The sequence below is a fragment of the Tiliqua scincoides genome, chromosome 2 (genome assembly GCF_035046505.1).
Source record: "Tiliqua scincoides isolate rTilSci1 chromosome 2, rTilSci1.hap2, whole genome shotgun sequence".
Classification (NCBI taxonomy): domain Eukaryota; kingdom Metazoa; phylum Chordata; class Lepidosauria; order Squamata; family Scincidae; genus Tiliqua; species Tiliqua scincoides.
In genome coordinates this window covers 78593988-78617116 of record NC_089822.1, presented here as the reverse complement: position 1 = coordinate 78617116, position 23129 = coordinate 78593988, and the positions used below count along the sequence as shown (strand labels likewise).

The following is a 23129-nucleotide window of genomic DNA, read 5'->3' as shown; positions in this document are numbered from 1 at the left end:
AAAGGAGGCATTTTACCTTCATTGCCAAGCTGGAAGGGTGATGAAGGGGCTTATGGGAGTTGTGAGGAGCACAGAACTGCGCTTGCATAGCAGCAGCCCTCGTACAGACTACAATTCCCATTAGTGCCTTTACTTCTCTTCCTGTTTGGAGATGAAGCTAAAATGGTTGCCTCAATACTGTAATTACTGGTAAAAATTCTCCCTTTTCCTCCACCCCTGTGTCCTGCTTCTCAGCCCAGTTCACCCGCCCACTTCACCAGAGAGCTGCTAAGCTTCCCAGAAGCTCCCAGAGTCCCCTGTTTCATTTACTGTATTCACTCGTGTATAAGGTGACCCAGGTTTTCAGGCTCAATTTTTAGGCATAAATTTTTTGTCTTATAGGTGAGTGTATACGGTATTTGGTTTGACTTTTTAGTTAGCCTGCAGAGGCAGTGAAGGTGTTTGGGCAGCAGTAACTGAGTAGTATGTAAAGAAAAACAGTCTTTTGGCTCCCAGTTTATGCATAGTTCTCATAATGTATGAATCCTAAAAGGCTAGATGCCTCACGTGTAGCTAATTTTAGTTGAATATATCATCCTCGGTGGGACAGTACTGTAACCATTGTACATAAAACTTATTTTTAAGGAAGGTATATAAGATACAATTGAAAAATTGCAGCTTTCCAGTCACTGAAAATTTGTTTTTAAAACTTTGCTAGAAATTGTTTTTAATTAACTGAATTGGTGCCTTTGATGTATTTCTCTTCTACATTAAAAAACAAACAAACAAACAAACAAAACACTAACACAGAGACACAGCAGTCTGATTGAAATAGTACCATAAGATGTGGGGGACGGCACCAGGATGCAGGTTGTATCTTGCTTTCTTGTGTGCTCCCTGAAGCATTTGGTGGGCAACTGTGAGATACAGGAAGCTGGACTAGATGGACCTTTGGCCTGATCCAGCAGGGCTCTTCTTATGTTCTTAAGACAGTGTATCAAACTACTAAACTTTACTATGGAGCTTGTAAGTTGGTTTCGGTAAAGACAGAGATTGTGGATTAAACATAATACTGTACAAAATGTTTACTGTGCTTTTTATTGTGTATTTATTAGGGCTACCAAGATGGACCTCAAGTGTGCTCTGGAGGAGTGTTCAATGGCACTCAACTTATTTCTAAACAACAAATTCTCAGAAGCTCTGGAATTGCTTCGCCCATGGTAAGATTGTTTGCTGGAAGCAGTGTAGAGTGATGTTATAAGACCTGCCATCTGGTTGCAGGAGATTACGTAATTTAAGGCTTCTGAACACAGGTTTATTGCTTCTATTTCCTCTCATGATACACAGCAAGTCTTCTGTAACTGTTTCTTTAACCTTTTGATCTATATTTTTGAACATTTAGAATTTGTGATTGTTTACTTCAAATTCTGATGTGTAGTTGGAGACATTGTATGTATGCCTTAAGACAGACAATATGTGTAAACTCTTTCCATTACATCATTTAGTAAAAATTTTTATTAAAGCAAAACTGGACTCTAAAAATAATACTTAGAGCAGGGGTGCTCACACTTTTTTGGCTCGAGAGCTACTTTGAAACCCAGCAAGGCCCGGAGATCTACCAGAGTTTTTTTTACAATGTTCGCGCCATCATAACATATAACATTTATGTGTACAATGTATGTTGGTGTACCTTGAGCCCCACTGAGTATAACAGGACTTACTCCTGAGTAGACACATGCCTAGGATTAGGCTGTGAGGCTGCAATCCTAGCCACACTTACCTGGGAGTAAGCCCCATTGAGTACAATGGGCCTTACTCCCGGCGTTTCCTCCCAGAGGCACCTGAAAAGGGGGGGGGTCAGCACTCCGCGATCTACTCATTTTGCCTCGCGATCTATTGAGCACCCCTGACTTAGAGCATCCCATGGATGCAACTATCCTACATACTGAAAGCAGCATAGTACTTGAGAAGGAAATGTTACTGTTAGGAAATCTGCCATTTTTTCTTTAATAAATACAGCACCTTTTTTAAATTTGGTCATTTTGAATTGAAATGTCTGTTCCCTTTTTTTCTATGAAACAGGTCTAAAGACAGTATGTATCATGCCCTGGGGTATGGCTCTATTTTAGTAATGCAGGCTGTAATGACCTTTGAGCAACAGGATATCCAAATGGGCATTGCTACAATGAAAGAAGCTTTGCAAACTTGCCAAAAGTAAGCACGACTAATATTTTGTATTTTTTATCTGTTGCGTTCTCTCTCTCTGTGTTTTATAGTCATTATTATATTGTTTTTTAATTGTATAAACCATCTTGAACATTCCATTCCAGAACTAGAAAAACAGAATAAAAATCTCTAACTGTTGGAAGGTTCTTTAGGATCTCATGACTGTTTCTACTCAGTGTGGAATGAGAGTTTTCTACTAATGAAAACCTATGCAGAGGAAAAATTACTTTGTACTTTTTAGTCTGGACAACACCTAAGTTATCCTTGCTTATTCAATGGGGAAGAGGTTCCTTACCTTAAACTTGATTGACTGTCCTTTAGAATTACCGGGGGGGGGGGGGGGAGGGTTACATCAGGTTAGAACAGAGGCATCCAAACTTTTTGGCAGGAGGGCCACATCATCTCTCTGACACAGTGTCAGGAGCCGGGGGGGGGGCGGGGGAAATAATTTACATTTCAAATTCGAATAAATTTACATAAACGAATATATTAGAGATAGAGATCAAATATATTATAAGAATGAATGAAGGTCTTGCAATAGCTCAGGGCCTATAAAAGGCCTTGCACAAAGCAAGGCCAGCCTTTCCTTCACTGCCACTGCTGTATCATAGACATGAAACAGCAAGTACTGGAGAGAGCCCTTGTCCCACAGCTCAGGTAAGAGGTTGAACAGTCATCCTCACGTTTAGAGTAGTTGCATCGGGCCAGCATGGGCTCCAGCAAGTCTCCGGAGGGCCAGAGGCTCATTAGAGACTGGGGGCTCCCCGTGAGCCGGATTGGGAGCCCCTGAGGGCTGCAAGTGGCCCCCGGGCCGGGGTTTGGGCACCCCTGGGTTAGAACTTGTTCCTTGTGTGGGGGATCTAGCGGTCATGGTCCCTGAATTCTGTACTTGCCAGTATCTCTGTTTTTATGTATAATGACAGCACCGATAACATACTTATGCTCCCTTTCACTACTTAACAAGCTTGCAGTGGCCAGGTCTTTGGCACATTATACACTTGTTTCATCCCCTTCACCTTCATTGCTCCACAGAAGTGTTTTTTGCCTAAGTCACCTTCTACTGATGTCTGAAATCAAACACCAAAGGCGACTGACAGCTATGAAACTTCCTTCCTCATTCTGTAGTAAATATCTAATCTAACCTGTTAATATTTTCAACCTGGCACTAAACAAGATAAGTGTAAATAAGGGGTATTTTATGTATGTAAGGTACTGGTGACAGGTATCACCCATAACATTATCTACTAAATGGCCAAGATTTTACATGTCTCCCCTTGTACCTTCTCCTTGAAAATGCTACATTTTAAAGGATTTTCTTAAGTATGGCTGTAATTGGATGTCTGTTCATGCAAGTACAGTACAACGTGGTTTGGGATCATAGTGGTATTAGATACCATAATGTATTAAATAAGCCTAAGTGAGTCATCTATGGCAACAGAAGGTCTTTTGCAGCGTCTGGCTGCTGTTGTGATTTCACACAGCCAACAATATCCTCCAGAGCATTGTTCCATTTACAGCTCAGTCCTGTGCATGTCTACCTATACTTCATGCTGATGTGTTCTAGAGATGCGATATACTCCTAGTTAGGTAGAACTGCAGATCAGCATTCAATACGTATGCCTTCCTACAGAGCCCGATTGGAAACATTTTTTGCAAGGCCCCAGTTTCACAACCAAGGTCTGAGGAATCTTAGAGAGATATCATTAAAACTTATTATAGACTTTTTATCTCCATGGTAGAATGGAAAGCAATCACAATGTGTACTTGAAAATGCATGTGAGTTAATGTACCAAATTTATCTAAGCACATTTTAATACAAAATTGCATACCAGACTAGAGTAGGTTACCCTAGTGCGCCCTCCCCTTAGGCATGGAGCTGTTGGTCCAGTTGGCTTAAAGCTTGCCCTGCCTTTCTATATTTTTGTTTCAAGAGATGTAGGGCCTGAATCTTACATCTGAATCCTACATAATTTTTTTACTGTATGTAAAATAAATATATTTGAATATCATCATTTTTTACAGAAGAGTGAGGTCTAAGTGTACATCTCCTACAGATTTTTGGCAACTGGTCAAAACAGAGAGGCAATTCCTTTTTAACTATGTTTGTTGACTAGGTATATAGTATTTGTTGAAAAATGAATTTAGAGCTATTGCTCACAATAACATATATATCTGCAAGTATTTTTTTCTGCTGTGTTCTTACACTTGCAGACAGGGGAGCTATATGACCCCTTGAGTATTTTTAATACTTATGATTCTTTAGTCCAGTAACCATGATGACTTTAGGGCCCAATCCTATCCAACTTTCTAGCAATGGTGCAACCATAATGCAGCCCTGAGGTAAGGGAACAAATGTTCCCATATCTTGAGGAGGTCTCTGTGACTACGTCCCCACAACAGGAAGCAGTACACACCCCATTCATAGCTACTCTGGCAATGGAAAATTGGATAGGATTGGGCCCTTAGTTACTATTCTTTTAAATCACTGGCTAGAAGCATTTTTTTATCAGCTTGTCTTACTCTTTCTCTCAAGTTCCTCTCAATGGGCTGAGTAGATAAAGAATACATATGACCCTGCCCTTTTAATGAAAAACTGTTGGAAACTGTTTGCTCAATAATGTTGCAGGCTATTTTGCTCAGACTCTGTATTTTGCTTGCTTTTCTCCTTCCAATCTCTGCAATGAGGATTAAGGTCTCTAGGCTATTTAATATTAATTATTCAGTGTTTGTGAGATAAAATTTTAACAATGTGTGTCTCTTTTTTTTAATTCATTTTATTATAGGTTTAGGAAAAGAAACACAGTAGTAGAATCATTGTCCAGTTTAGTTTCGAAACAAACTGTAGATCAACTGAGTGAAGGTAAGAAAAATATGGTATAAAACATTTTCTTCTGTAAAGTTGGTGCTTATAGCTAGTGCCTCAGAATGTAAAAGACTATGAAATTTAAAATGCTACAGAACTCAGCTTGTTAATTTGGGTGAACATATAAATAAGCTATGTAGTAGTATTTTCCACAGTGCTGGGGATGTTTGTGAAAAGGCAGTGTAGCTTAATTCATGCAAAGCACTTTGAACTGGAAGAACAAACTTGTCTGTTTTCTCCATTTTTTACACTGGAAGTTTGCATGACAGTTTAGAGAAAAATTCACTTTGGGATAAGATCAAATAGTCTGCTTCAACATTTTTTCTTTAGAGCAGCCATTTTGAACAGAAGCCCTATGGCCCCTTGGGGTGCCCTAGCATATTTGAATGGGGCCACAGACTGAGAACCGAAAATAATTTTATGTTTATCTGTCCATGTTGTATTCTTATTTGACCGGGGGGGGGGGGGGAAGAACACCTGAGAAGAGCTGCTATGGGGAGCCAAAAAAAAAAAAATGTTCAGCATTGCTGCTTTAGAGCATACTGTCTCTTGCAGCACTTTTTGAGTGCTCTTCCCATAGAAGCTTTGTCTCTGGGAAGTGGTGCTTTATCATATTATACAGCAGTCCAGGATGTATTGGTTTCATTATTGTCCTTTAATAGAATGTTTCTAGCCATGCTAGAACTATCTATGCCAGAGGTTCTGAAACTTTGAGGGAGCTTTACTCCCTCAGTAAGTTCTTGCGGGGGAGGGGCTAGGGCAGCGATGCGATCCCCAGGATCACGTTGCTAAGGGGGGGGTGCTTTGCACTCATGTTACATAGGCAGGGCTGCAGCAGGCTGCAGGAAGTGCAGGGAGCCTTGCGCAACCCTGCACAGCACTCCCCGAGGCTTGGAACATTCCCTAAAAGCGGGCGCAAAGCACCCCCTACAAAACGGAAGTGCTTTGTGCCTGCTTTTAGTGAACGTTCCAAGACTCAGGGAGCGCTGTGCAGGTCTGCGCAGGGCTCCCCGCACCTCCTGCAGCCTGCTGCAGCCCAGCCTTCTTGAAGTAAGTGCAAAGCACCCCCCCTCGCCCCTTAGCAACGCGATCCTGGGGATTGCGTTGCTGCCTCCCTCCCCTTTCTCCGCCCCTTAAAGGGACAGGGAAAGCGTTATACGAATTGGTGGGTCGCGATCCACCAGTTTCAGAACCACTGATCTATGCCATGTTTAACTCATAGAACCAAGACGGACACGGTATCAATCTGGCTTACCCTAGTAGATAACAAGAACTCTGTAACTAAATCATCCAGCAGTATTTTTAGGGGTCAGTGTTACTCCTGGGACCTTATGGTGTATGATATTTTTGTTTTCTTTATCCTTCAGATGAGGGTAGAATTGATCTCCCAAGTAAGCATCGTTTTTTCCCCCCTGTAGATGTAAAAGGGAAAGTAGTAAAATACCAGGTGACCATTCAAAGTTCATTATACTTGAGGAATACATGAATACCTGAGTTGTGGAAGACTTATGTAGAATTGTATCCTAAAGTTGTCTCCTGCAAGTAGGGGAAAAAGCCATTTGTGCAAGGGAGCAAGGCAGTTTTTGCCTATCTCCCCTTCCCTCTACAGCTCTTAGCATTCCCTGGATAGACCCTTGAGAGTTCCCCAACACTTCAGAAACAGATGTGGGGAGATGGGCCAAGAGACTACAGAGGGATGGGGCAACCGGTGTAAATTGCCCCTCCCCTTTGTGCATATGGAACTTCTTCCACGAACAGAAAAAATTTAGGTTACAATCCCAAAAATCTAGCACTTTACTCTTTTTTTGTATCTTGCACTAATTGAAATACGCAGCCTATTGTTGACATGGAGCAGCAGCAGTAAAAGAGAAAAACATGGTAGTTTTTTATATTTAGTAAAATCGAAGACAGTCAAGAGAATTTGCATTTGTTGATACTCTTACTACTTGTTAAGTAAAAATACAAGAAGTGGTAGCTGGGAGTCACCGTTCATGTTTTAGTTCAAACACCTTAGCACTGACCTAATTCACCAGTTATTGTAAAGTTGCTGAGATAACGTATGTGAAATGTTTTTGCATGAATTTGAGGTAACAAGTAACCATAAGATAAATAATGCAAAACAATAGAAACTATGAGAATCTTTGCATACTTGTAATTGGGGAGAATTGGTACTGTTCATTATTGTTCTAAAATACTACCTACCATATTTGTATTAAAAGCAAATTTTTATTTTTTTAATAGAGGAAATGCATGCAGAACTATGTTATGCTGAATGTTTACTACAGAAAGCAGCACTGACGTTTGTACAGGTAATCTATGCAGTCTGTGTGGCTTTCATTTTTGTGGGAACACTCTTTGCCCTCCAAGTTCTGTTTAGTAAAACCAAAGTGATTATAAATAGTGGTAGAACTCTTGTCATGCTGAAAAGATGTAAGGGAGTGGCAACAGGATGCAGGCATCTTGCAGTTATCTTGAATGCTCCCAGAGGCATCTGGTGGGCCAGGAAGCTGGTCTAGATGGACCCTTGGCCTGATCCAGCAGTGTTCTTATGTTGTTTATATTCTTAAATTTTATATTATATAATAGAAACTTGAAGTATTTGAGTTAGGAGGCAATGGCAGCATCTGTTGCTTAGAAAATATCTTATTCCAAGGCAGCAACAAAGAGAGCTCTCTTACTTATAAATTTTGAGAGCATTTTCCTTTTGTTGGTTTTAAACGCATTCAAAAATAGCACTGCCAATTTAAATAAATGCATATGAATTATCCCCACAAAGCTAGTGGGGTTGTTTCATTGTATTCTTATAAAGCTGTTCTTTAGGTCTTGTATGCAAGATAAAGATAACACAGGCCTACAAAATTGAGGGTGAGAAATGTTTTTCTCAAACTTTATGGTGGTTTGATATGAATTTGGGGTGCTGATTCAAAAAATGGCATCCATTTTGCCCTAGCACGTCTGGTTTTGGAGACACGGCATAGCCTCATTAGTGAATGGTTCAAGCAGCTTCCTCAGGAGGAAGCCATGGTGCAGGCTTCCTCCTGAGGAAGCTGCTTGAACCATTCACTAAAGAGGCTATGCTGTGTCTCCAAAACTACACCATGGCTTCCTCATGAGGAAGCTGCTTGAACCATTCACTAATGAGGCTATGCCGTGTCTCCAAAACTAGATGTGATAGGGCAAAACAGATGCCATTTTTGGAATCGGCACCCCAAATATACCCAGGAATTGGTGTAAGGAAGTAAAATGTGTGTTGGCCTGTGTAATTATACCTATTTAATATGATTGTTTTTAATCCTTAATGCATGGTAAATTCAACTTGCTATTGGTTATTGTGTACAGTACATGTAATACTCCAATATGCAATTGGAACAATACAAGCATTGGTCCCTGCATAAGGATGACCAATAACAAATTAGCTTATTTTTTAGCTATTGGTTACTGTAGATGTAATGTTGCATATATCTATTATTGTATAGGACGATTGTTTTTAGGTACTTGTAGCACCATCTAGTGGTTCTCCCTTGAATTTCAACATGGTTTGAAATAGAATTTTTTTCTTTGAAAATTTACACAATATTTCATGCAATACCCTACTTTGAATTGTGTACTGAAAGCATATATACATAATTGGTCTTTAGGCATAGTTTAATACTCATTTCACTTCATTTATGAGTATGCAAGCCTACATTTCAAGCTATTTTCAGTGTTTCCCTCTTGTATGTTCAGTTGTTTGTCCATGCATAGATATTATCTAACTACACAGGTTTAATGACTAAAATTACTTTTCCCTCCTCAGGATGAGAATATGATCAACTTCATCAGGGGTGGCCTCAAAATCAGAACAAGTTACCAAATATACAAGTATGTCCCTATAACATTTGCCTTGCAATGTTTATATTTATTTCAGCACATTCATTCTTTGCTATTGCTATGATAGTCAAAAACTGCTTCCAGGTTTTTTTGTCATCTTGGCAATGGCACTTCAGTGCTTAGGGAGGTGCAGCTGAAGAGGAGGATGCTGTGTTACTGATGCTCATCTCTTCAGAACAGGCAGAGTCCTGAAGTGATATTGGAAAGATGCCAGAAAAGATGCTAGACCCAGTTTTACCATAAAGCAGATGTTATATTGCATGAAGGACAAAGGTTTTTTTTGTCAAAGAACAGATCATTGAGTGAATGAAAGCAGAAACCAGAATATGTAAGCTTTGCACAAGCAAAATCCTCCAGATACATAGAATGATGTGTAGGGTTCCTATGTCTCCAAAAATGGAAGTGGCACCTCCTCCTGTAAACGTGTTTCTCTCATGGGTAAGGTGTGTAGTTTGACTGCAGCCACTTTTGCTGATGCCAGATCCTCCCGAACCCCTTTTATACAGAAAGAATCCTTAAAAGTATATGATGCAGCTCCATGAAATGTGGCCTCATCTAGGTGCTTGACCTTGGACTGGTGCCCAGAGTATCTCAAGGGTATCTCAAGTACTGCAAAATAAGCATTGTCTTAATGAGCAGTGACCACTAACAGGTGCCAAAAAACTAATTAAGCATGACTCAGTAATTTTACTTTAACCAAGATTTAAGAGAGCAAACTGACCATCAGGAGGAGCATGTGCAGACCACCAACTCCTTGAAATAAGAACATAAGAAGAACCCTGCTGGATCAGGCCCAGCACTCATCTAGTCCAGCTTCCTGTATCTCACAGTGGCCCACCAGATGCCTCAAATACAAATGTCTGCCACTATAGATGTGTGTACACAGAAGATTTCAGGTTCAGTCCCTAGTACCTCCAGGAAGAACCTGGAAAGAACCCTGTCTGAAACACAGGCAAGTTCCTATCAATCATTGTAGACTATACTGAATTAGGTGGACCAGTGAACAGATAAGGCAGCTTTATCTGTTCATATAGCAGGAATACATTCACCTATTAATCTAAGAAAAAGATATGAGTAATATTTGGGACAGCAATGTTTTTGCATGAGCTTAGGCCTCTATATGAGACAACTGTACAACTATGTGTAGGAGGTAGGAAATGATTTACATAAACACACGCGCAAACACATCTAATCCTTGCTATAGCACAGTGTTTACGGAGATGGAGAAAGCATGTATGCTTCTTCTGTGCATGAGTGAGTATTCAAAGCAGTGTGAAAAGATAAGCGGATTTCTAATTATCAAGAAATATTTTGAAATGAGTGTAATAAAGAGAAGTAATGGCCTGTGTCATTCACTGCATGAAACCTCATGCTCCCTCCTTTGTTTCTCAGGAGTGCAGCACTATTTGCTAGGTAAGCGTGTTTTAGGTGATGGTGTAAAGGAAATCTTCAATGGGTAATTGTGTTTCTGAGAGCAATGGTGGTGGTATTCTTTGCATCACACTTCTAAAATCAAACCTTTAGGGCTCTCATTTCTCCTTAAGAGAAGTAACAAGTTGTTTTTCCATCATGCAGTATCCCATATTTGGATAGACAATCTTTTATATAAGAGGAAAAACCCCTTATTTCTTTTTGGGTAATATAAATCTTGCAGCAGTCAGTGTATTATATATGACCTGTTGCTTGAAGATTGAAATCCTATAGTGAAATACTCCTGAAATAAATATTTCTGAAATGTTTAACAAATTATGTTCAGTCATTAGATTCATAACTTTCAAAGTCTCTTGCCAGTAATCGTTCAATTTTGGATAATCCGGTTACATTATGTATGTCTGTGCCTCTTGTATTTTCCAGGAAAGCCTGGCTCCTACCCCAATTGTTCTCTTTATTCTCCCTGGACCAAGATATAACCTAGGCATGCATTTATAAAATGCTTCTTTAAGATCACTGCACATGGAGAAACTTGGTACTTGACAACAGCTATTTCCTCTAATCTGTTTATCTATTAAAGTACCCAACTTTGTCCCACTAGGCTGCATACATACCAATTTAGGGTCTAGTAAGATTTTGTTTTCACACTTTTTTGTCAGTAAAATTTGGCATTCAAGTGTGGTAAGAGTTCTAAGTGGATTCCAATTTTAAAATTGTTGAAAAATATCTAATGTGAAAAAATGGAAACGAACTCATTGATCTCAGGTATCCGTTGGCAGATTCTGGCAATTGAGGAATTGCTCCTCCAAGCAAAACTCATTAATTAGCACTATTCTTATGGTGCACCTGGGTATGCTCTAGCCATTATTTAAGCTGCTCCAATGTCATGGATTGGGAAAATTATAAGAATAGGTAGCTGAGTGCTAATGGCCTCCCCTGTGTCAACTTCCTGATGGTAAGCCTCTTGGGGCAGGTACTTGACTTTATTGTTTCACTTTCTAAAGAACAGCAACAGTATCCACAGGTGTAGTCAACAAACACTGAAGAGATTAAATGCAGTCCCAAGGCATCTTGAGATAAAAACTTTGTCAGGGAGCTTAGAAAATAGGGAGCTTGCACGAAAAGTAGCAAGTTCCTTTTAATGAACATCTAACATCTATTAATTTCCATTGTGCTTTACAAATTATTCATTTATATTTTATGGTGGCTATCACTTTGGTTTCATGAATCACTTTGTTGTATATGAAAGTTTTTTGTTGAGTGTCCAATGTTTGTTGAGTGTCCAATGTACGTTCTCATATCCCTGTTATGCGATTAGGTCATTAAGTGAACATTCAGCCCAATTTAGTACCTTTGTTGCATAAACAGACACTTCCTACCACACTAGCTGGCTGCACAAGCTACTAGAGATGACCTCTTCATTAAGAGCATCTTTGCTGCTGCAGGCTATGGGAGACTTGACTGTTTCATTAAGAGCCTCTTTGTTGTACTTTGACCACTGTTGCATATGCGGTCCGTCATTAAGCAGATGGTTGTTAAGCAGTGCACACCTGTATTTGTTAACTCCCGTCCATCTCAACTACTTTCTCAAATCCTGAGATTCATTGGGACAAGAACGTCTTCAATAGATTTGTATTCCACATCAATGGATTCTGTTGCTGTTCCCTGTGTTTTGCATGCCTTTGCAAAGTGCCACACATGCTGACAGAGCTTTATTGTTTATTCTGCAGAGTTTTGTCCCAACTTTTGACCTCAGAAGAGGCCCCCAAAATGACTCACATTTAAAGTATACAAATAACAGTGATAAAAACCTAATAATCATCAACTTACAATCAGTACTACAGAACAAGATTGGGGAAGGGGGGATATGCCTTGCTTGCTTCTTCTCACTGACTTCCTTCTTACAGGGCAATTGCTGTTTCTAAGGTAACTGGGGGAGAGGGTTTGGAGCCAAGTTTGGAGAGGTGATGGTCGCTTTTCTTGACTTTTCTTCTTCTTTAGAAATAAATAAAACATGTGGCCAAAAAAAATTTAAGAGGGTCACTTCCAGAATAACACTTGTGTAAACTGAAGTGGGCTTCCTGAACACAAGCTTCTTCTGAGAACAGAAGGAGCCTTCCGCTAGTGCACAGAATCCTTGTGCAAGCAGAAGGGCTCTCTTCATGAGCATATCACTCTGTTCTTGGAAGGAGTTTGCATTCATGGAGTGTGCTTCTGTTCACAGAAGTGTTGCTCTGGATGCACTCCAAGCATCTATCTTTAGACTACAACAGATGATATTGTGTGGAAAAAGTTGCTGGAATCATTGGAGCTATTTATAAACTTCTGTCCAATTTATATTATTGTATTAATTGCAGTTTGTCATCACATTTAATATGAAAAGTTATTTCTTTTCTCAATCAAAAGAGAATGTCACCAAGTTCTACAGATGACCCAAGGCAATGCAAACAAGAATGAAACCTTCTACCAGTTTGAAGGGGGTGTGCAACTAGGAATAGGAGCATTCAATTTGGTATGTGTCTGACTTTCAAACAGTAATCCAATTTCCGGCACACAATTCCCATGTAAAATACGGTGTAATGCTGTAATATTAAATTAAACGCTGTTACCATTTTGCAGAATTGCATTATAATAATGCAAACTGTTTGGAATTTCCATACATGTCCGTGCTGCACTTTACCACTTTATTGCATCAAGAACATAAGAGCCTTACTGGATTAGGTTCAAGGGACCATCTAGTCCAGCTTCTTTTATTTTACAGTGGCCCACCAGATGCCTCTGGTAGCACTCAAGACAACCTGAATACATTCAAGATACCTATATTCTGATGCCACTCCCTTGCATCTGGCATTCAGACTCCTGGAGGTTGCATATAATCATCATGGCTTGTAACCTGGGATGGGCTTTTCCTCCATAAAGCTGGAGGATCCCAATTTTAAAGGCATTTAGGCCAGATGCTATCAGCACATCCTGCAACAAGGAGTTCCACATATTAATTATGCACTGGGTAAAGAAATTTTGTCCCTTTTGTCTGTTCTAACTCTTCCTCCAGTCAGTGTTAGTGGGAGACCCCTGGTTCTGGGGGCATGCAAGAAAAAAACTTCCCTCTGTCCATCCTATACATAATTATATATGTCTCAATCATGTCCCCCCTTCAGGCACCTTCTTTCTAGACTGAAGAGCCCTGAAACATTGTAGCCTTTCCTTATAAGGGAGGTACCTCGGCTCACTAATCATTTTGTCACTCTGTTCTGCCCCTTTTCCTTTCCCACTATATCTTTTTTGAAATATGGCAACCAGAACTGGACACAATACTCCAGATGTTAGATCAGCACAGAACCACTAGTTACCTGAATTATATGTTAACAGTATAGTTGAGATTTTAAAATTGGATCCTGCCTTTTCTTTCAAATGTTTTAGTGCTGCATTAGGTTAAAAAAAACAAAAAACTAATGGAATTCTTATTCCTCCATTGTTGCAGATGCTGTCCCTTTTACCGGGAAGAATTGTCCGGCTTCTAGAATTTATTGGATTTTCAGGCAATAGGGTATTCAAATGTTGTTTGCATCATTAATTCTTCAGTTGATTACTGTAAACTTGAAAGGAATCTTATTTAAAAGATTTTTTACCTCGCCTTTTCTCTGCTGGAGGGGATGCCCAAGGCAGCTTACAATTTCCAGCTAAAATATAGACAAAATCACAAAATATAGACAAAGTCACAAAATAAAAAAGTCTTCAGTTTTAAAAGTAATCCAGTAGATTATAAATCTTCAAAGAAATCGTTCTTATTAAATAAAAACTGATAGCTTCTAATGTTATACTATTCTTGAATAATGCAACAGTTCCATCTATAGTGCAGAAACATTGCATGTGCCTCTGTAATATTACAGATTGACCAAAAAAGGTTTGGGGGTTTGATCACAATCTGTTTAGTGCACATGTCCTTTTATGGGACTTGGCTTCTAGACCTTTAGTACACCAAACCCATTTGTACATGCCCAAACAATTATTTGGAATGCATCCAGTAAATTTCAGGAACTAGAATTGTTGGGGTTGGGAATAGGGAAATACAAATCCAATTATTACTATAATAACTGTCATTTATGTATGCTTGGTGCTTTACACAGAGTGAAAAACAGAGAGATTAGTATATATCCTGGAGGCTCACAGTTTAAGCCATTTCTGCCCAACATTGCATATACGCAACAGGGACCAAATGTGTATACCTGTGGGCCAGGCAAAAATGGATTAGAAGAGACCCAAGGGAGACAATAGAGAAAAGAGAAGGTAGTAAATGCAGGGAAAGATTAAGGGAGACTGTGCAACTATTTATTAGGTACACATAGTTGCTGCCCGATCCTGTGCTGGGTTTATGGTGGTGGATTTCATGGTCCGCCAACATAAATCCCAGGCTGGTGGCACAGCAGCTATTTGCTATTTGATGGGCCATGGCTGCCAGCGCAAACACTGGAGGCCGCAGACAGGTAACATTAACCTGCAGAACTTCCTTCATCCCCTATCATCACTAGTAAATAAGTGATGGAGGAGGATCAGAGGAAGATTGTCATCATATCGGGCGGACAGCAGTCTGAGCTGGGGCAGGAGGGGATCTCAGTGGAAGCTGACTAAAATCATACCCCTCCAGCCTACTCATGGCCCCCAGAATCTCCTCAAGCCAGCAAAAGAACTGGTATAGGTCTAAGAAGGCCCATTGGAGGCCAGGCAGCCTGTGGAGAAGTAAATAAAAACTATGTGCAGTTATTCCACGGGAAATGCTAATTTCCTCAAGGGTTTTTGCATTTTTGCCTGGGCCTTAGTTATAGTGTAGTATAGAGACTATGAGGTTTGTCCAAAGGTTTCATGAAAAGGTAGTTTTTAAAAGAGAAATTTTGTGGAACTGAGGGATGTGTGGTATAACTCATTGGGGTAAATTTGGGAGAATCTCGCCCAAATATATCACAGCATAAAATATATCACAGGATTGTTGTGAAGCTAAAATATGATCTCTTCCTAAAAAAGAATAGAAAAAGAAAATAAAAAGTTTTGGATCCACCTTTAATTGTGTTCAGTGCCTTTTAAAAAATGAGAAGAGTAGATATGACGAATCTTACTACAGTGGTTTTCAAACTCTCATGGAAAATTTGCACCGCTGTAAGTTCTTGCAGGGATAGGGGGAGGCAGCAGGGGTGGGGGAAAGGTAGCAACGTGATCCCCAGGATAGCGTTGCTCAGGGGGGCTGCAGGGACTGGGATGCACTCACCAGTCCCTGCAGCAGCCATCCTGGGGTGTGGGGAGCCTTGCACGAGCATCTGCAGGGCTCCCCAGCCTGCAAGAAAGTGGAAGTGGAACAGTCGCGTTCCACTTCTTCAAAACTGGAAGTGGAGCACGATCGCTCTGCTTTCACTTCTGACTAGCTGGGGAGCCCTCCAGATGCTTGCACAGGGCTCCCCGCACCCCAGGATGGCTGCTGCAGGGACAGGTGAGTGCATCCCAGTCCCTGCAGCCCCCTGCATGATAAGATTCTGGGGTTTGCATTGCTGCCTCCTCCCTGTCTCCTCGTTGCCCCTGCTCCTTAAGGGGAAAGAGGCCAGGGTCTTCAGGCTGGGACATCACGATGCCCCAATTTGAAAACACTGCCCTACTGTGAGGAAGGGAATGGAGATCTACCCATCTCAAGCAATCTGGTCTGTACAGCTAGTTGTCTCCCTTATATAGAGATGGTTGCTTCACACATCAGTTTTCTTTTTTGGGAAAGAAAATAGGGTGGCCGTTACCTCCACCTATCAGTTCAATGTGAGGATGCATGTTCAATTCACAAGGATTGTAGTGAATTAAGTAAAGTCTGTGTGAAATAAATACTTGTTATTGAATACATCTTTTCTTATGCAGCATTACAGCCACAGTGTTCTCTGAACAAGTGGCTGCCACAATTACTAGTCTACCATTCTGAATGTCGGGTTGAATCGTCTTCCTTTCCCTTTGCCTGTTAATAGTAGTAGAAATGAAAAAATGCTGTGTTTAATGTTCTGTAATTTTCTTGCTTGCTGACAGGAGCTGGGCATCCAACAGTTACAGGAAGGGGCTTCTGGTGCCAGTTTGCGGGCCATACTGTGTACTTTCACCCTGTTGGTGTACTACACTTATGTGACATTAATCCTGGGTAAGAACTGAAAAGCAATTCTTAGGATTGTCGGCATGCTGTGTGTCTTAGTGCTGTGCTTCCCAAACTATGAGCTGGGGCCCACTGGTGGGTCATGACCTGATTTTTAGTGGGTTGCCAAAGGGTGATGGAAAGATCAGATAATTAATTGCCTCAAGCCTCTAGGCCAGCGGTTTCCAACTACTGTGCCGCGGCACACTAGTGTGCCGTGAGGCTGCCTCAGGTGTGCCGTGGGGCCAAGGAGTCAGGCAGCAGCAGCAGCAGCTCGTGCGGGAGAAGTGACTGCTCGGAGCCTTATGCGGCAGCAGGAGAAAAAGGGCAGCCGCAAAGGGGCTTGGACGCTCCTGCTGTTGCTGGTGCCTGCCCCGTGCGCTGAATGGACAACCAGTCAGGCAGCTAGAGAAGCCTGGAAAAGCTCCCGGCGGGTGGGAATGTGGAGGGAGTGAGGGCGAGCGATGAGAGCGAGGAGGGAGGGAGAGCGAGCCTGACGGTGGAAGCAGGTAGGAGCCAGAAGCAGCTGGCTGGCAAGGATCCTGAAGAGACCCTTTTCCTTGCCTGCAATGCCCCAAAGTGACCCTCCCTGTGTTGCCTCCTCTGGCAAGGCTTTGGCAGGAAGGGCGCTGGGGCACAATCCTATCTACACTTACTTAGGAGTAAGCCCCATTGACTGTAATGGGGCTTACTTCTGAGTAGACATACAGAGGCTTGGTTGGTCGCACTTTCTTGAATAAATGAGCAGGCAAGTGATGCTTTTCTTCCCCCCACCTCCTCCTCTCCTGCACACACATCCCCCCATCATAATTGCAGTTAACCCCTCTGAGTGCCCCTCCCCACCCTTCCCTCTTCGCCACCTTCCAAAGTTCAAAACCAGTTGCTTCCCATTCATTCTCTCTCTCCCCCTCTCCCTCCCACCCCCACCCCAGTGAATCCTGCACTTGTTTCAGCCACGTCTCCTCACTGTCCCTCCAGTATGCTCAGTCTCATCTCTCTTTGCCAACACCTCCTGGCATATCAGAGCATATCAACTGATAACAGTTTGAACAGACCTGCTTCAAAACCTTTCTAGAAACCACATACACCTCTTTCTCCAAGCTTCTTGGGAATTTCTTTCATTGTCATGTAATGATCTAAGGCTGCAATACTAACCACACTTTCCTGAGAGTAAGCACCATTGAACAAAATAGGACTTACTTCTGAGTAGACCTGGTTAGGATTGTGCCCTTAGTTATATTAATTAAATTGTAACATAATAATGTACTTAAAAACTAGTAGTGTGCCTTGTAAACTTTAGTGCCTTGTCAGTGTGCCGTGAGCTGAAAAGGGTTGAAAATGGCTGCTCTAGGCTATTCAAAAATCAGATACTGTAGCTGCTAATCACCCTGCAAAGAGCTCAGCTCCTGCAGTTTGCAAGCATGTGTAAATATAGGGAAATAAATGTTTTTGAGGATCTTTTTTCTGTTTATTATTACTTTCTAGATCTCTTTATTTTAAAGTCTGGTAAACCTAGTTGGGTCCTGATAGTGGGTCCCAGTGCTGAAAAGTTTGGGAACCACTGTCTTAGTGTAATATTTTAACAGGATGTTTACCTGTTTTATTACACTGTACTTTCAGCAGTGTTTCTGATAATGTACACCGTTTGAAGCGGGCTTCAGGTCCTAGCCTTAATAGTGGTGCTGTTAAAAGGAAAGGGGAAATGCATGTGTCGCTCTTGACATGTTCATTCTGGTTTGCTAGCTGCATTTTGGGAGCAGTGTATCTGTTCCAGACCTTTGAGAATAAATAAGTGAAAAGTTATAAGGCATGTTTTATACTGAAAAGTGTGAACATGGAGGAGTTAAAATTGTTGAGAATTTCACTGCAGGAATAATCTTGTATATTCTACTCCGGTGGTTCCCAAACAGGACCCACTAGTGGGTCGTGACCTGATTTTTGGTGGGTCGCAAAACAGATAAGCTAATGGCGAGCAAGGAAAATGTATTGAGCCCTATAAAAATGAAGCAGCATGTGTGCATTTACTCGAGAGTCAGTGGCTATGCCTTGGTTCACTTCAGAGGGCAGACCAGGGGGAATGTAACGCAACCAGAATGGTCCCAATCTAATGGTTGCGAGTACCAGTAAACTCTTGAAAAGAAAGTCCCCCCCAGCTGACAAATAAAATGTGTTGAGCCCCATGTGCATGTTTACTCATGAGTAGGTGATTGTGCCTTGGCTCTTATCAAAGACGAGGTGAAGGGGAACGCAAGGCCACCAGAATTGTACTGATCTGATGAACATTGAGCCCAACAGACACTCCAGAAGGTGGTGTGTCTGTAGTAAAAATGATAAAAACAGAGACTTGACTGACTGGTAAAGTAAAACATTTTTTTTAGTGTCCTAAAGCTAGGTAGATCCTGAGAATATCCTTTTAAAAAGTAGGTCTTGGTACTAAAAAGTTTGGGAAATACTGTTCTATCTTATTTCTCACATGTTCACACAGTTAACCTACTGAGCAATAATTTTAAAGTTCCATAAAAATAATTTTTCACTTGTATATGAAATAGGTTGATTTTGTAGTAAACTCACAAAATAATTAGTCTGTACAGATTCATCTGTGCATAGCAATTGTAATATACTTTCAGAACTGAAAGAAATTCCATTTTCTTACAGGAACAGGGGAAGCCAATCTCTTAGAAGCAGAGACCCTGCTTCAGCCTTACCGCCAAAAGTTTCCTAAGGTATTTTCACTGTACAAATAAAGTATGGCACTTGCGCTTAGTCCCCCAGATGCTGGTAACAGAATTTGTCCTGTCAAGTATGAGGTCCTTCCAAAGGACCTGGGATATTCATAGACATTTCTGTAAAATGTGTGCTGTTCCAAGACTGCTTTCTGTAGTTGGTGCAGTTGTGGTGGTGATTGGTTATTAGTAATATCATATATTTTATGTAGCACCATCACTGCACATGTCACTTTTCTAAAAGTCCCTGCTGCAAGGGGTTCACAATCTAAAACGGACAAAAAAAGAGACAACAGATAGAAGGAAGGGGAGCAGTGCTAGGTGAAGAATATACAATTGTTTCATGTACCTGTACATTGGCTTAGTTGCAGTAGGATAAAGGGACTGGTGACAGTGTCAAAACCAGCATGCAAAGGTTTGCATGGAGAGGTTATATTTTGAGGAGGTATTTGAAGGATCTAAACAGGGCCGTGGAGTCGGTGTACAAAACCTCCAACCTCACCCAAAATTGCTTCCAACTCCACAGCCCTGAGAATTAAGAGAGGAGAGGTGGTCTGGCTAGGAGTTCCAGGCACAAGGGGCAGCAAGGGAGAAAGGAGACTGCTGCTGGATGGAGGTGTAGGAGCTGAGGTGAGGTAATAGAAGTCCAAAGAGGAGAAAGTTGCAGTAGTCAAGGTAAGAGATGACCAGAACAGGAAACAGTGTGAGGAGACAGAAAGAAAGGGACATAGTTTCGTGACGTTGTAGAGCAGCAGTTTCCAAATTGCAACCTGTAATATTCATTCCTGGCATAGCATGTCAGTGGCAAATCCTGTTCCACCCCGCAGCCATCATTCGTTGTGCCTGATCTCTGCAGAGTCTCACACCAGTCAACCGCTTCTGCTGCATGTCGCCCCAGAAGGCTCTGCATCCTGATTTCCCAGGAAAAGTGGCTGCCCAGCACAACACTCTATGAAGATCAGGCATGATGAACAGTTGCTGCAGGGCAGAATGGTAAGGTTTCTCCCCAGCCATGCTGTGCCCAGAATGAATAGCCTGGCATGCCAGATCTAGCCCATCAGCCTGAGTTTGGAGGCCCCTGTTGAAGAGGAAGAAGCTACATGATTTGGCAACAGTCTGGATACGGGGAATGTAAGAGGGAGAAGAGTCAGAGATAAAAAGCTTCAAGCCTGCTTTAACATGTTAGTTGATGACATTGTCAGTGGACTGGGGTAAAGTACAAGGCGATTAAGGGCCCAATCCTATCCAACTTTCACAAGCTAATGCAGCTGTGCCAATGGAGTGTGCCGCATCCAGCAGTGATGGGGCAGTCACGGAGGCCTTCTTAAGGTAAGGGCACATTTGTTCCCTTACCCCAGGGCTGCATTGCATCAGCACCGGAAAGTTGGATAGGATTGGGCCGTAAGGCTTATGGGAAAATAGTAGTGTTACTGTTATGGTTGTAATTGTTACCTTTTTTCTCTCTCAAGGGTGCCATCATTTTATTTTACGATGCCAGAATTCACATATTGAAAGGGAATTTTGAAAAGGTAAATAGATTTTTCTGCTTTTACAGTAAAATCTAATACCAATGCACTTTTGATAGTTTTAGTTTTCCCGGAGTTGCAATACTCAGACTAGTTCCAAAACCTGTGTGATTTGAATCATGGCTTCACTAAAAACCAAAACCTGTGTGATTAGAATCATGACTTCACTAAAAGCAGTAGAAATTGTTGCCCCTAATATGACTATGAAGAGAATTGCTAATGGGACTTCTAGAAGTCTGGTTATAACATAATGTCAGTATTGGAATGAATTTCTAACCAGTATTGGTGATTTTCCTTTGAATATGAATGCATATATATGCACACAGGTATACACACAAATTTGTAATGTAGTTCTGTTTTAGCATTTAGTAATTTGTACCAAATTTCAGAAAATTAGGACTATTCACATATATACAGTTTTATAGATAAGATTTGCCCTGTAAATGATTTCTACAGAAACATAAAGTATCCTCTGTTTAACGCAATGTGTTCTTAAGTCACAACCTTGTGTGTGTCCATTCAGAAGTAAGTCCCATTGTGTTCAATGGAACTTAGTCTGAGGAAAGTGTTTATAGGATTACAGTTTTAGTGACTTAAGTGTAATGGAAAACACTTTCCCAATGTTAAATAAAGGATAAGTACATACTAATAAGTCAACTGTTGAGGCTTACAGGGAAGGGAGAGTCAATGACAGGGAAGGAAGGAACTACTTCAGACAGGGAAATATACAAGGCGTCTTGCATATGAGACAGCAAATCGCTTATGAAGAAAAATGGGTTCTTATTTCCTCCCATTCAGTGGCCTCAACTATAATGTCAAGTAGAGCGGGGCATAGTTTCTACTGTTTGAATGAGAGTTGTCTTATGCAAATGGAACTTGCTCTTGTGTTACATTGCAGAAATGTCAACCATGTTTGTAACTTTGAATTTTAGGCTCAGGTAGCTTTCCAGGAATGCATCAAAGCTCAGCAAGAGTGGAGACAGATACATCATATATGCTACTGGGAGTTGATGTGGAGCTACATCTTCCAACAGAAGTGGCTTGAAGCATATCGGTATGCTGATCTGCTTTGCAAAGAAAGCAAGTGGTCAAAGGTAAATGGGCAGTCCAGTATTGTTAGGATGTAATGAGAGCTACGTCAGAGTTACAGCTTATGCTAACTTCCAGATAGGCCCTCTGTGAGCCTCAAATTAATGTGCAACCAATGTTCCCTGCAATTTTTCAGAGTGCCCAGATCCATGATGGTGCTGCACAGGGGGCAGCTCTGAAGCTTCCTGCTTTGTATTAATGTTTGTATAGTCTTCTCTAGCATTCAGACTGCTGGCCTGCTTGTCTTCATATTAACTTCCTAGCTTATAGTGTTTGGTGGACCCTTGACCTCCCCAGGTATACTACTGCTGTGACACTGGGAAGGAAGACAAGTACAGTACTTGCTTGGTGCCAGAGTAAGGAAACTAATGAAGGTAATGCATGTAGAGATCACACAGAAATAGTCTTCCTTATCTGTGGTTTGTGTTATCCGTGGGGGGAGGAACGTATCCTCCACAGATATTGGAGGGGCACGTGTATTTGGTTTTTAACAGATGGTGAAGCCAAACATTCAAGCTGTACTGTAGCTCATGTCTTCCTTTGCAAAAGTTCATAAGATCACTGTTGACATTCAGTCATAATCATCGCTGTAAACTCCCAGTTTCTACCCTTTTAGTGAATAGTTTCTTTGGGCAGCCATATGCCATTTGATTTACCAAAAACAGTCAAACACACTATCAACAGAGTTTAGAAGGGATTGTTACTGGGCAGAAGGGGCATTCCATACAATATGGGAGAACCCTCTCATGCCAGTTGGAGGTAGGTTTTGTTGCGACAGTTGACTGTTGCAACTCCTCAGTGTGAGGGCTGTCGGATGCCCCAGTTCAATCCTACCTTACTGAAGACTATCAACAGAGTTTAGAAGGGATTGTTTTAATCTCTTTAGTGCGTGATACCTTACTACTTGCCTCAGAGCACAATCCAAACTGCTTGATCAGCCAGCACAGTAAGGCATATTTGCACCTCCTTGTGAGCCAGGGAGGCAGGCGCCAGGACACATGCTGGCCACCCTGCTCTAGATCCTAGCTGGCAACAGGTGAATTCGCGCCAGCCTGGGGAGGGTGGTGGGAGGGCAGAACAGGGGCATTTGGGGGCAGGGAGGGGGTGAACCAGTGGGTGAACCAAGCCTGAGAGAGGGGTGGGATCAGCTTGGGCCACCTAGGCCATATCCTAAGCACCCTCCCGAGCAGTCCAGGCTTACACTGGGCTGCTTGAATCTGCTCCAGCTGTTTTGCTAGCACAGATCTGAGTAGCCTCATTGAGGCAGCTGC

At 41.6% G+C, this 23129-nt stretch overlaps 1 protein-coding gene across 2 annotated transcripts in view; it reads left to right on the top strand.

Annotated features, from left to right (window-relative positions):
* Positions 1 to 2061: 2061 nt before the first annotated feature.
* TTC39B (tetratricopeptide repeat domain 39B) overlaps positions 2062 to 23129 on the top strand; it is a 36284-nt gene continuing 15216 nt past the window's right edge. The window contains exons 1-10 of one of the 2 annotated variants that reach the window (XM_066614501.1): positions 2062 to 2193; positions 4995 to 5065; positions 7310 to 7377; positions 8865 to 8929; positions 12776 to 12881; positions 13851 to 13916; positions 16421 to 16529; positions 19176 to 19243; positions 20713 to 20772; positions 21702 to 21863. In XM_066614501.1, coding sequence (XP_066470598.1) covers positions 2075 to 2193; positions 4995 to 5065; positions 7310 to 7377; positions 8865 to 8929; positions 12776 to 12881; positions 13851 to 13916; positions 16421 to 16529; positions 19176 to 19243; positions 20713 to 20772; positions 21702 to 21863 — 894 coding nt within the window. In that variant the 5' untranslated portion in view covers positions 2062 to 2074. Of the gene's footprint in view, positions 2194 to 4988; positions 5066 to 7309; positions 7378 to 8864; positions 8930 to 12775; positions 12882 to 13850; positions 13917 to 16420; positions 16530 to 19175; positions 19244 to 20712; positions 20773 to 21701; positions 21864 to 23129 lie in introns of both variants that reach the window. The other variant, XM_066614500.1, reaches the window with a different exon arrangement.